At 34.6% G+C, this 14,185-nt stretch overlaps 1 protein-coding gene across 3 annotated transcripts in view; it reads left to right on the top strand.

The window, feature by feature from the left end:
- The window catches only part of USP15 (ubiquitin specific peptidase 15), a 117,743-nt gene that overhangs the window by 17,119 nt on the left and 86,439 nt on the right, over positions 1-14,185 (top strand). For all 3 annotated transcript variants that reach the window (XR_013338735.1, XM_077778809.1, XM_077778808.1), the window contains exons 2-3: positions 3,757-3,884; positions 12,619-12,749. Coding sequence is in view for 2 of the 3 variants with exons in the window: in XM_077778809.1 (XP_077634935.1) it covers positions 3,757-3,884; positions 12,619-12,749 (259 nt within the window). In the remaining variant the exon portion in view is untranslated. The remainder of the gene's footprint in view (positions 1-3,756; positions 3,885-12,618; positions 12,750-14,185) is intronic.

Below are 14,185 nucleotides of genomic sequence, written 5' to 3'. Positions count from 1 at the left end.
GAGCTGGCAGTCAGCACAGAGCCCGACGCGGGGCTCGAACCCACGAACCGCGAGATCATGACCTAAGCGAAAGTCGGACGCTTAACCGACTAAGCCACCCAGGCGCCCCAAGTTATAACTATTTATAATGATTATTATTTCATGACTTTTATTCTTTCTTAGAGGTCTAAGAATAAAAGTTATGAAAAATCAATCTTAACAAATAGTTGTAGCTATTTAAAAATTGGTCCCATCTGGATCCTGATAGCACACCAACGGTTAAGAGTGTGTTGAGGGGCGGCTGGGTGGCTCAGTCAGTTAAGTGTCCGACTTTGGCTCAGGTCATGATCTCACAGCTCGTGAGTTCAAACCTCATGTTGGGCTCTGGGCTGACAACTGAGAGTCTGGAGCCTCTTTCAGATTCTGTGTCTCCCTCTTTCTCTGCCCCTTCCCTTCTCACAATCTGTCTGTCTCTCTCTCTCTCAAAAAAAAAAAATTAAAGATAAATTTTTTCTTTTTTTTATTTTTTATTTTTATNATTTCCTTCATAAGTTTTCTGTAGTTTTCATCATACAGATCTCTTGTATCCTTGGTTATAAAGATAAATTTTAAAAAGAGTGCATTGAGAGGGGCACCTGGGTGGCTTAGTCAGTTAAGCATCCGACTTCGGCTCAGGTCATGATCTCAAGACTATTAAGTTTGACCCCTGTGCTGGCAGCTCAGAACCTGGAGCCTGCTTCGAGTTCTATGTTTCCCTCTCTCGCTGTCCCTCTCCTGCTCACTTTCTGCCTCTCTCTCTCTCTCCCTCTCCCCTTCTCTCTCAAAAAGAAATAAATATTTTTTAAAAAGTGCTGTTGAGAATATCTAAGTCCTATCTTTGTTTACTTATTTATAATCTTTGAGAGGTACTGATTCTCTTGTAGCCTTTTATCAGTTCAAATTGAAGAGTCTTAACATTTTGGCAGACACACAGATTATGGGTTGAGTTTTTCAGTATAACAAATCTATGTATACATCTTGAAATTTTATTTAGTTGTCAACCTCATCAAGTATTGTTATCTTTCTTGAGTACACTTGAGAAGTCCACATATTTTTTAAAATTTTGAACTATTTATTTTTTTCATTTTATTTAAATCCAAGTTAGTTAACATATAGTGTAATAATGGCTTCAGGAAGAGTTTAGTGACTCATTACTTATATTTAACACTCCATGCTCATCCCTACAAGTGCCCTCCTTTTTTGTTAATTAATTTTTTTAATTTACATCCAAGTTAGCATACAGTGCAACAATGATTTCAGGAGTAGATTCCATAATGCCCCTTATCCATTTAGCCCATGCCCCCTCCCAAAACCCCTCCAGCAACACTCTGTTCTCTATATGTAAGAGTCTTTTATGTTTTGTCCCCTTCCCTGTTTTTATATTATTTTTGCTTCCCTTCCCTTATGTTCATCTGTTTTGTATCTTAAATTCCTCAGATGAGTAAAGTCATGATATTTGTCTTTCTCTGACTAATCTCACTTAGCATAATACCCTCCAGTTCAATCCATATAGTTGCAAATGCAAGATTTCATTCTTTTTGATTGCCGAGTAATACTCCATTGTATATATATACCACATCTTCTTTATCCATTCATCCATCGATGGACATTTAGGCTCTTTCCATACTTTGGCTATTGTCGATAGGCCAGCTGTAAGCATTATGCATGTGTCCCTTCAAAACAGCACACCTGTATCCCTTGGATAAATACCTCATAGTACAATTGCTGGGTCATAGGGTAGTTCTGTTTTTAATTTTGGGGGGAACCTCCATACTGTTTTCCAGAGTGGAGAAGTCTACATATTATTTTTGTAATAGATGTTTCTGTTTTTTCCTATATTTCCTTCATCTTTCATTATCACAAAATTCCACAAATAAGATATAGGTGGCCTACAATAGAAATATGATGGTCTTTTCAATTGGAAGTAATGTTGAAAGCAGATAAATATCCATTGAATGAATAGGAAAGTATCCTCCTATGGTAGTATTATTATACAGAAAGTAGTCACTTCAAGATCTAGGAGAGAGTTGAACTAGAAATATTATGGCAAAAGCTGAGATGAGTATATCCAGTACATACCTCTACTATGACACTGAAGAATTTATTAAATACTTTTGCAGATAAAATGACATCTTTTAGAAGTATCTTTTAAATAAATATAAATAGAACTTGGATAGTATTTCCTAGGTAGTTTTAATGTAAATTTTACAAATCACTAGTTATTTATAGTATTCCCATTAACCTATGAATTTAGTGCAATTCCAATCAAAATCTTAATTGTATTTTTTGTGGAAATTGATAAACTGACTCTAAAATTCACATGGAAGAGCATATGGCCAAGGATAGTAAAGGCAGTTGGCAAAAACAGCGAGCTGGGGAACTTGTCCTAAAAGAATCAAGATTAAGATTAAAGTAATAAAGATACTATAAAGTTGGCACAATGATAAAAAAAAAATAGATGGAAAGAGGAAAGGCCATTTTAGTGTGTGACATTAGTTTGCAAAGAAAGGAAATTAAACATCTGAATATTTTATTTACATTTCAGGAGACATTCTAAAAATGTTTTAGACCATAGATTTGAAGTACTAGTGTGTAGATAATTCTACAAAACCCACTTTTAGAGAACTAAACTGCTGATGAATATTCACTGGGAATTTGCTTGAGATATTTTCAGATATAACTGCAGGATTTCATTCCTCTACTTCATGCTGCGTGTGTTAAGCACAGATACGTTATAATGATGTTCTCCAAATAAACTTGGTTACCTGTGTTAGAATACGTGTGGGCTTTAAAGAATCTTGTTAACCTTTATTCTTGACTATGTTTGTGATTAAACCTAGGTAAGTGTGGGGAAAATGTTTCTGGTAAGAAATTTAAAATAATTATGACTCCGTGGCAAAGCATTATTTCATAGTAGGTATAAAATAGAATAAATTTATAAAGTATTTTAGGTTTATGATTTTTATGTTTTCTTTGCTAGAACACCGTTATTTGACTTCTTCTGTTACTGGTCATCTTATGAGAAGCCAGTTCTAGATATTTTAAAATAAGATGAATGCAGTTTCAGTAATGCTTATAGTGCTTTGGTACCACACTTTTGACACCATCAGAAAAAAAACCCACCAATAAACAATTCTGCTTGCCCCAGCAGATTTTACTACTCTATGAAAAACACATGGAGACAGTATTGTTGTTATTTAACTTCTGCTAGTGAATAACTTAATTATTTTTATAGTTTTAAAGAGATGTTTTATTATAGTTATTATAATTGATCTTGCAAACCTTTAATAATCCACTTTCCTTTTCCCCACAAAGATTGAGTAAAATATATAAAATTAACATACTGTCTCTGTAAGTTTTTCGCAAAAGAACTTTCATATTTCTTTATAGTTTATCATGTTGTATTTTAAAATTTGTTTTGATTGATTCTTAAGATTACCATTTGAGTTTTTGTTTTATTATCAGATGTTTTATTTAATAGTTATTGCATTTTTTAAGAGGTACTGTTAAGGATTCTTTTTTAATATGTATGTCAATACTTGTCCTCAAATAGTAGATATTTATAGACCAGTAGAAATAACACTTTATACAAGTGAAGTATTTTTTCTCAGATACTAAGTCACATTATAGTCTCAATAATCCTTTGAAGTAGGCATGTACTTTCATATAAAATGAAGTATCAAAAATAGCTTCTTTGGTGTTCCTATAGTTCCTTTATTGATTTCTTTTCTTTTTTAGGTACCTAGTCGATAGTCGCTGGTTCAAACAGTGGAAAAAATATGTTGGCTTTGACAGCTGGGACAAATACCAGATGGGAGATCAAAATGTATATCCTGGACCCATTGATAACTCTGGACTTCTCAAAGGTCATTATTTCCTTTCTTCAGTCAGGTTGTAAATGTGTTCATTTTAAATATGTTATAGAAAATATATGTAATATGGGAAATGTTAACGTAAATAGATTAGAAATTTCTTTGGGGGTGCCTTGATGGCTCAGTCAGTTAAACTTCCCGCTTCGGCTCAGGTCATGATCTTGCACTTCATTAATTCAAGCCCTGTGTTGGGCTCTGTGCTGACAGCTCAGAGCCTGGAGCCTGCTTCAGATTCTGTGTCTTCCTCTCTTTCCGGCCCTCCCCTGCTCAAGCTCTGTCTCTCTCTGGCTCTCAAAATAATGAATAAATGTTAAAAAGAAAATTTCTTTGTATAATAGATTTGACCTATTGAACTCACATAACTACCATAATTAGTTATTACTATGTATCATGACAGATTTTTTTCTTTAAAAGAGATTCACATCTTTAAATGAAGAATGTAACTTAGAAAGCATTATCTTACTTGGAGGAAGTGCTACATTATTCCTAAGGGATTCTTTTTTTAAGTTGTACAGCACTGATACATGTTTACATTCTTGGATTTTTACATCAATCTTCTCCAACCCTCACTACTTACCAGTCTTCTATACCTCTCAGTACATTTAAAGAGAATAAAACATAAGTACCAGAACTTCGGTTTCTGGCCAAGATGGAGTAACAGGGACTAGGTTTACTCCACCTGAGCAAACTAAAACCTTGACAAAATCTATAAATCAATGGTTCTTAGAACACTGGATACCAGGCAGCAAAGAACAGTGATTTTCAAGATATAGGAAACAAATGAGGTGACCCCTATGATTGCCTCAGCTTACTGCGTTGATACCAGTTTTCAAAACAAGACACAGAAGGGGAAACCCATGTAGAGCCTGGCAGTCCCCCCTAGTTGAGGAAAGAGTATGAGTTCCGGGAGACTGACCACCAGAGTTCCCGTTCAGAGTACCAGATAGGAATGACCAGAGAAAAGAGATAGAGAGAGACCTAGAGATATACAGAGAGTGTCTCTCAAATCTCCAATGGAATTTTGATTATCTCATGTATGTGAAGGGGTTACCCAAGGCTAGGGAAAGAAGCACCCAAAATAATTAGAGGGAACAATCATTGGGACTCATATAGGACCAAGAAGCACCCAAAAGAATTAGAGGGAACAATCACTGGGGCTCATATAGTACCAAGAATAGAGTGGAAAGCCTTATAATTCATGGAGTATACTACTGAGAACAGTTTTGTCACTATAATAAGGCAAAAATTAATTGTCCTGTCCTATCCTGAAAGTGTCAAACTTTGTATCTTAGAACAAAATGCAAGAGTACTTACGGGAATAGGAAAATATTCAGCATCCAACAGGATAAAATTTATGATGTCTTGGATCCAATCAAGTATTACCTGGTATGCAAAGAAGCAGAAAAATATGACACATAATCAGGAGAAATATCAATGTTTAAAAAAATTTTTAGTAGAAAAAACAAGTGAAACGTACAAAACAAATGAGCAACATCGTAGATTTAAACTCTTCTCTATGAATAATCACATTACATGTAAATACTGGCTTCCAGTGACTACTCTCTCTCTTATGTAATCATCTCCCCTTTGAGTATGGGTAGAGCATGTGAATTAGGATGAGATACCATTCCCAGGATTATTTATGTTATATGGCAAAAGGGAGATTATCCCAGCAGGTTTAATCTGATCACAAATGCCCTTTAAAAGCAGAGACTTTTCTCTGGCTGGTGACAGAAGTCAGAGATTCAAAGCATGAGAATTAGTGCATCATTGCTAATTGGTTAAAAATGGAGGGGCCATGTGTAAAGGAAGGCAGGGGATTCTTTAGGAACAGAGAGAGACCCAGGCTCACAGCCAGCAAGGAAATGGACTACCTCAGACCTGGTGTCATGAAGAACTAAATTCTGCCAACAGTCTGTATGGGCTTGGAAGCAGATTCTTCCCCAGAGTCTCTAGATAGGAGATCAGCCCATCTTACCTCTTGATTTCTGCCTTATGAAGTAAGTACAGAACCCAGTTGAACCCACTTGAACTTGTAACTCACAGAACTGTGAGATAGTAAATGGGTATTGTTTCCTCCGCTACATTAGTTTGTTATGCAGCATATAGAAGAGTAATACATGTGCTAATAACACTAATCAAAAGAAAGCTGGAGTGGCTATACCAGAATATAATTATATAATATATAAATAATGCACAAATAAAGAAAATGAGAGTCTGAGATCAGTGATTTTGGTTTTTAAGAAACTAAAAAAGAACAGATCAAACTTAAACAGAAGAAAGAATGTAAAAAAGAAAAAAATAAACTGGTTCTTTGTGAAATAATAAAATTGGTCTGTATCTAGTTGATCACAAGAAAAAGAGAAAGGGGGCACCTGGGTGGCTCAGTTGGTTAAGTGTCTGACTCTTAATTTCAGCTCAGGTCATGTTCTCACAGTTCGTGAGATTGAGAAATGGGGCCCTGTGTTGGGCTTTGTGCTGACAGTGGGAGGCTGCTTAGGATTCTCTCTCTCCCTCTCACTGCCCCTCTCCTGCATGTACGTGTGCGCATGCACACTCTCTCTCTCTAAAAAAACATTAAAAAAAGAGAAAGAGAAAAGACATAATTGCCAATATCAGAACACAAGAGAGGTAACACCAGTTCAGAATCAACAGCTACTAAAAGGACAGTAAAGAATTATTATGAACTTTATGTCATTAAATCCAACAAACCAGGTGAAAAAAGCAAAACTACCAAAGCTCATTCCAAAAGAATAGATTGCCTGAATAGCCTTGTATCAATTACAGAAAATGAATTTGTAGTTTAAAATTTTTCACAAAGGAAACATCAGATATAAATGGTGCCACTGGTGAATTCCACCAAATATTTAAAGGAGAAATATATACCTATTTTACAAAACTCTTCCAAAAAATTGGGACATAATACTTTTCAACTCATGATATGAAACATTGATACCAAAATCTTACAGAGACATTCCACGAAATCTCTAGACCACAATCTTGTCTAAACAGAAGTTTAGTAAATACAGTCCAACAATGAAATATATATATATATATATATCATATAGAAATATGTGTTTAAAAAATAGCATATCAGGACTCCTGGGTGGCTCAGTTGGTTAAGCGTCCAACTTCAGCTTAATGCAAGGTCTTGCAGTTTGTGAGTTCAAGCCCCACATTGTGCTCTGTGCTGACAGCTCAGAGCCTAGAGCTTGCTTCAGATTCTGTGTGTGTGTTTCTCTCTCAAAAATAAACATTAAAAATTATTAAGATAAAAAGATAATATATCATGTAAGATAAAAGTAAAATGAAGGACATGTCCTCATCTGCATAATGGGCTTCTACAAAAAACCTACAGGTGACATGAAAAAGGCAAGGGTATCCACTCAGCTCTTCAGCTGACATTATTAGAGGTTCCACCCAGTGCAGTAAGGCAAGAAGAGGTAAAAAGCATACAAATTGTACAGGAAGAAGTAATAAATCTGCTTTTATTCACAGATAACTATGCCCCTGTAGAAAATTTGATGGAATCTACAAAAAACAGTTTCTAAGGACTAAAATAAGATTGGTTTATAGGACATAAGACTGTTATTTAAAAACCCATTTGTATTTTTTAAATTTTAATTTTATACAGAGAGCAAGCAAATAGGAGAGAAGGGGCAGAGGGAGAGAGAGAGAAAGAGAGAATGAATGAATGAATGAATGAATGAATGAATGAATATCAAGCAGGCTCCACGCTGAGCATGGAGCCTGACATGGGGCTCAATTCCAACGTCCTGGGATCATTATCTGAGCCGAAATCAAGAGTCGGATGCTCAACCAACTGAGCCACCCAGGTGCCCCCAATTGTGTTTTTATATGCTAACAATGAAATAACACAAATAGAAAATTTTAAAATACATTTTATAGTAACATCAACAAATTTAAATATGGATAAATCTGACCCCCAAAAAGTACAAGACCTATACACTGAAAAGTAGAAGACATTACTCATAGAAATTAAAACCTGAATAGACAAGTCATGTTGGTGGAGCAAAGACTCATTATTGTTAAATTTCCTCCGTCAATCTAGATTCAACATAATTCCCAATCACATTTCTAGTAGGCATCTAAAAAACTGAGATAGAAAAAAAATTGAGATAGAATTTATGTATCATAAAATTCATCTTTTTAAAATTATACAATTCAGTGGTCTCTAGTATAGTCACAGAGTTACAACCATCACCATCTAGTTCCACAGTATTTTCAACACCCCAGAAAGAAACTTTGTACCCATAGCAATCACTTCCTATCTCTTCTTAAAACCCCCAACTCTAAGCAACCACTAATCTATTTTCTGTCTATGGATATTTCATCTTAATGGAATCCTGTGGTATGTAGCCTTTAACATTTGAATTCTTGCACCTAGGACAAAGTTTTCAAGTATCATCCATGTAGCATGAATCAGTACTTCATTCCGTTTTCATGAATGAGTAATTTTCTTTTTGCATGGATATATCACATTTAATATATCCATTCATCAACTCATGGACATTTGAGTTTTCACTTTCTGGTTAATGATGCTGTGAACTTTTTCACATACCAATTTTTGTGTAGATGTGTATTTTCATTTCTTCTGGGTACATACTTACATGTGGAATTAGGTGAGGTAGTAACTCTATATTTAACTATTTGAGGAATTGTTGGGCTGTTTTCTAAAATAGTTGCACTATTTGACATTTTTACCAGCAGTATACAGAGGTTCCAATTTCTCCTTGCCAACACATTGTCCTTTTATTATAGCCATCCTGCTGGATGTGAAGTGATATCTCATTGTAACTTTGATTTGTATTTCCCTAGTGATTAATGATGTTAAGTATCTTATTGGTGCTGCTTATAAATCTTTTTGGAGAAATGTTAGTTCAGATCCTGTTCTTATTTTTAAATTGGGCTTCTTGTCTTTTTAGTCTTCTGTCTTAAGTGTTCTTTATGTATTTTGGATACCAGCCCCTTACCAGATAAATGATCTCCAAAAACTGTCTCCCAATCTGTAAATTGTCTTTTACTTTTGTGGTTTTGTCTTTGAAGTGCAAAAGTTTTTAATTTTGATTAAGTCCAATTTATATTTTTCTTTGGTTACTTGTGGTTTTGGTGTGAAAAGACATTGCCTAATCTACAATCATGAAAATTTATTTATGCCTATGTTTTCTTCTAAGACTTTTATAGTTTTAGCTATTACATTTATGACTTTGATCAATTTTAAGTTAATATTTGTATACAGTGTTTGACAAGGATCAATTGAACAGATTAGAGAATCCAAAAGTAGATCCACACATATGTAGTCGATTGATTTTAGACAAAGATGTAAGAGAATTTCAGTAGAGAAAGGACCCTGTTTTTAAACAAATGCTGTGTGAGAAGGCCAAGAAACTGAACTTTGATCCATACGTCGCATCATATACAAAATAAATTCGAAACAGATCGTATAAACTATTAAAAATAGGAGAAAATCTTTGTGACATTGTGTTAGGCAGATTTCTTAAATGTGATACAAAAAACACAACTGATAAAAGAAAAAAAAAACTATGTTCAGTAACAAAAGCTTTTTCAAATGATAACTGTTAAAAGAATGAAAAAACAAACCACAGTGTGGGAGAAATATTTGCAGATCACCTAGCTGATAAAAGACTTGTATGCAGAATAAAGAACTATTGAAAGTATATTAATATAACAAAACCTAGTGGGAAACAGGCAAAAGATTTGAACAGATGATTCACCAAAGAAAATAGAGTTTTCAAAAACTACATAATTGCGTGGATACTTACCATCATTAGTCATTAGAGAAATGAGGTTTGAAATCACAGTGAGGTACTGCTATATGTATATCAAAATGATTAAAATTTAAAAGAATGATACTCAAATGTTGATAAGGTTGTGAAATAAGTGGAACTTGTATACACTGTTTTTGGAAATGAAATAGGAAATTTTCTTAAAAACCTAAACCTATATTTACTGTAGAAACTAATCATTCCACTCCTACAAATTTACCCAAAGAAATGAGAACATATATCCATATGAAAACTTATACACAAATGTTCATGGCAGTGTTACTTGTAATAGAGAAAATTGGAAACAACTCCAAACACCCAACGATAGCTAAATGGATAAATAAATTATAGTATATCCATATAATGAAATCCTACTCTGCAGTTAAAAGGAATGAAGTATAGGAGTGCCTACGTGGCTCAGTTGGTTAAGCGTCCTACTCTGGGTTTTGGCTCAGGTCATGATCTCAGTGGTTTCATGAGTCTGAGCCCCTCGTGGGGCTTGGGATTCTCTCTCTCCCTCTCCCTCTCTCTGCCCCACCCCTGTTCATGCATCTCTGTGTCTCAAAATAAATAGATAAACTTAAAAAAAGGAATGAAGTACCGATACTTAAGAATAAGGATGATTCTCAAGATAATTATGCAGTGTAAAGAAGCCAAACAAAAACAGTACATATAATTTTTATATGAGATTCCAGAAAATGCCTGTAGTAACAAAAAACAGACATATTTCATATAAAATGCTACAAACTGCAATTTAGTCTATAGTTGCAAAATACAGATAAACAGATAAGTGATTTTTTTTGGGGGGGGGGACAGGACAGTAAAAATGAATGGACAGAAAAGAGAGATTACAAAGGACCGTTAGGAAACCTTCAAGAAGGAGGGATATATCACCATTTGGGTCATGGTGATGGTTTCACATTTGTATTGATCTGTCAAAACTTACCACATAGTTCACTTTAAATATGTACAGTTTATTGTTTATCACTTATGTATTGATTATGTATGTAAATGCAGAAGTAGCAAATATTATCCACTAGATATAAAGTTACTATTTGATTCTGGTACATAGTAAAATCATTTACTCAACTTCTTGAATTATTACAGAAAACGCTTAAAAGTCTTAATTTTTCAACTTTCTTTTCCCACGTTTTCTTCAAGGCAATCTGTCAGTAGTAGAAAGAAAATAGATGTTAGAGTAAGCCAATCTGTGTTTTAATCCAGTTTCTACAGTCTTCTCTGTGTGTAACCTTTGGCTAATTAATCAATAGCAGAACCTGTTTACTAATTAATTTGGAGCTATCTATCTCATAATATTGTTTTGAAAAGTCACCTAACAGTGTTTTCTGTAGTAACATCTTTCACAGTACCTGCAGTTTTCTGTATGTATGATCTTGAGCAAGTTACTAAATTTCCCTGAAAATGTTTTCTAATCTAAAATGAAGATACCTATCTTACAGGATTGCTTTGAAAACTGAGATAACATGGTTGTCTCTTATAATATGTCTCATAGGATATGATGCTTAGAGGGGTTTACAATATGTAAGTTTCTTTCACCTTCAGCAGGTTCTGAAAATATGTTCCAAATGATCAATTTTCATCAAGAATTTAGAATTACAGCTAAGGCTTAAAAAAACTGAATTTAGGGGCACCTGGGTGGCTCAGTCGGTTAAGCGTCTGACTTCGGCTCAGGTCAGATCTCACGGTTAGTGGGTTCGAGCCCCACATCAGGTTCTGTGCTGCCAGCTTAGAGCCTGGAACCTGTTTCAGATTCTGTGTCTCCCTCTCTCTCTGCCCCTCTCCCACTCATGCTCTGTTTCTCTCTCTCTCAAAAATAAATAAACTATAAAAAAAAAACTGAATTTAAAAATTAATGCTTAGTTTGCATCTACTGTTGAAGTTTGTGTTAATACAAATTAGAGTTTTACCATTTCTTCTCTATCTGAAAGTTTTCTCAAAGTTTAGTGTGATTCTGTGACCATAGATTGATCCTAGATGGAATAAATAACGTTCTTTTAATCCTTTCAGAATTTTTCCTGCTTCTTGTTTTATACTGTAATGTCTGATTAAGAATATGTGTTCTCAGTGAGATGCTACTAAGAGCAATTTTGCTTTCCATGTTTGTTAACTTACGACTGACTCAAATTGAGAAAATTTTCTTTATGTTATGTGTAACTCAGTGAACTGTATCTGTTTCTGTTTCTGCACTTTGGAAATTTCAGGTAACAGGACCAGATAATAATAAATGAGTCTTACATTAGGACTGTCATATAGGTACAACTCATGGTATTGTTCTAGATATCTGGCCTGCCGTGCAGTAAATTTTTAGTTTAACCAGAATTTTGAAAATGATTGTAGAATTGGAACCACATCAGAACGACTATATCTGCCTTAGATTTGGGGAGGAATCTAGATCGTGTGCCTTTTGGAGTAAAGATTTGGTTTACAAGATGCCCTTTATTGATTACCATCAAGGTTCCCAGGCCATATGCTCTGGAGTCATTTGTAAAAGGTTATTGATTTGCTTCTGAATTTTCTTCATGAGCTAATGCTAGAATGACCACTATTACCATGTGAGGAATATCTGCTACTTAAAATATTGGGGAAACACTCTCCCTACAGATCCCTTGGTATTTTTTTAAGATTACACCTTATTTTTTTAAGAGCTTAGTAAAAAAATTATGTCTTTAAACACTGTTCATTGACTACTGATACACTTTGAAACTTTTCAAAGGAACAGTTTATTTTGAAATCTATAGATTTATATGTGAATTTCTTCAGAACTTTCTTCAGAACTCATTATTTAAATATTTAAATTAGTCTCCATGAATTTAAGTAATTTGTGATAGTTACACTCTAGTATTTAGATATATGTACTATTGTTTCTTTTTATGTATCGAGTTTACTTTTTTCTTTTGCAGATGGTGATGCCCAATCACTTAAGGAACATCTTATTGATGAATTAGATTACATACTGTTGCCAACGGAGGGCTGGAATAAACTTGTCAGCTGGTACACGTTGATGGAAGGTCAGGAACCAATAGCACGAAAGGTACATACTGAGCATAACTGAGTAAAAATATTTTTCTTCAGTAGTTCACATTTTATTGTTAGTTTAATGACTTATGAAGCCTCATCAATTATCTAGGAGAAAAAGACCATCAAAATGTTACTTTTACACTGTGCAATAGTAATAACAGCTAACAACTATAGAAGATTTACTATTTGCTACCCATATAATGTTATACGCAAATTATACATTATTACTAATTTAATCCTCACAGGAAGCTCTGTAGGGTAGGTATTCTTATCTTCACTTTATAGATAAGGGAATGAGGACAGAGGTAGACAGATTCAGGGTCTTTAAGAAAGTCACATCAGTTTAAAAACTTAGGCAGCCTGTTTTCTTAGCCACTCTGCTGCAAGTTTTACAATTGTAGTTTAGAAACATTAAAAATGACCAATTATTGGGGTACCTGTGCGGCTCAGTTGGTTAAGACTCCAGCTCTTGATTTCGGCTCAGGTTATGATTTTACAGTTGTGAGATTAAGCCCTGTGTCGGGCTCCGTGCTGGGTGTGGAGCCTGATGAAAACCCTGTATTTCTCCCTCTGCCCCTCCCTCTCTCTCTCTTTCTCTGTCCAAATTAAAAAAAAAAAAAAAAAATGGCCCATTGTTTTTACTTTTAGGAACTAAAAAGTCATTTATGAAAGTAAGGGTGTTGTCATTGTAGCAGAACACTGAATGCATAAAGTAGGTCTGCCCATCTTATACAAGTATTTAATAGTGTTTCAGGCAGGGAAGGGGGAAGGGAGAAAGGAAGGGTTTGGGGACCAGAATCTCTGAGTATATAATTATTTGTCTGTTTTGTTTTTTTCCACACAGAAATAATTAAAAAGCCAATTGGTTTATGTAACACAGGATATAAGCCTCTAATAGATCAAACCATACATGAATTTATTTGGAACTGCTACAGAATTGCTCTATTAACAATTTGTATCTGTATATTGGTGGTTTAGGTATAGAATTAAAACTTGGGGTGCCTGGGTGGCCTAGTTGGTTAACTGTCCGACTCTTAATTTAGGCTCAGGTCATTATCTTATAGTTTGTGGGATTGGACTCAGTGCTGACAGTGCAGAGCCTTCTCTCTCTTTCACCTTCTCTCTCTGCTCCTCCCCTGCTTGTGCATGCACTCTCTCTCAAATACAAAAAAAAAAAAAAGGTAAATCTTGTTTTCTAAATATAGTGTGAATGTACCTTTGATTAGTTCAGTTTAGATTTGTCCCTTAGCTTTACTCAGCCTTCTCTTGTAGCGGTTTCAAAGTTAAGATTTCTGTCTTTTAGGAATGGTGGCCTTAGATGTATAAGATGACTTATTGCTTTATCTGTAGTTGCTGGAGAATTGAGTGTTCTGACCAATTGAATATAGATTATTTAGTTCTAAATCTATCTAGAAGAAGAACTTCATTTTTAGGATAAAGAAAAATTAG

The sequence above is a fragment of the Crocuta crocuta genome, unplaced genomic scaffold (genome assembly GCF_008692635.1).
Source record: "Crocuta crocuta isolate KB4526 unplaced genomic scaffold, BGI_CrCroc_1.0 scaffold791, whole genome shotgun sequence".
Classification (NCBI taxonomy): domain Eukaryota; kingdom Metazoa; phylum Chordata; class Mammalia; order Carnivora; family Hyaenidae; genus Crocuta; species Crocuta crocuta.
This window is presented reverse-complemented; position numbering and strand designations above follow the sequence as displayed.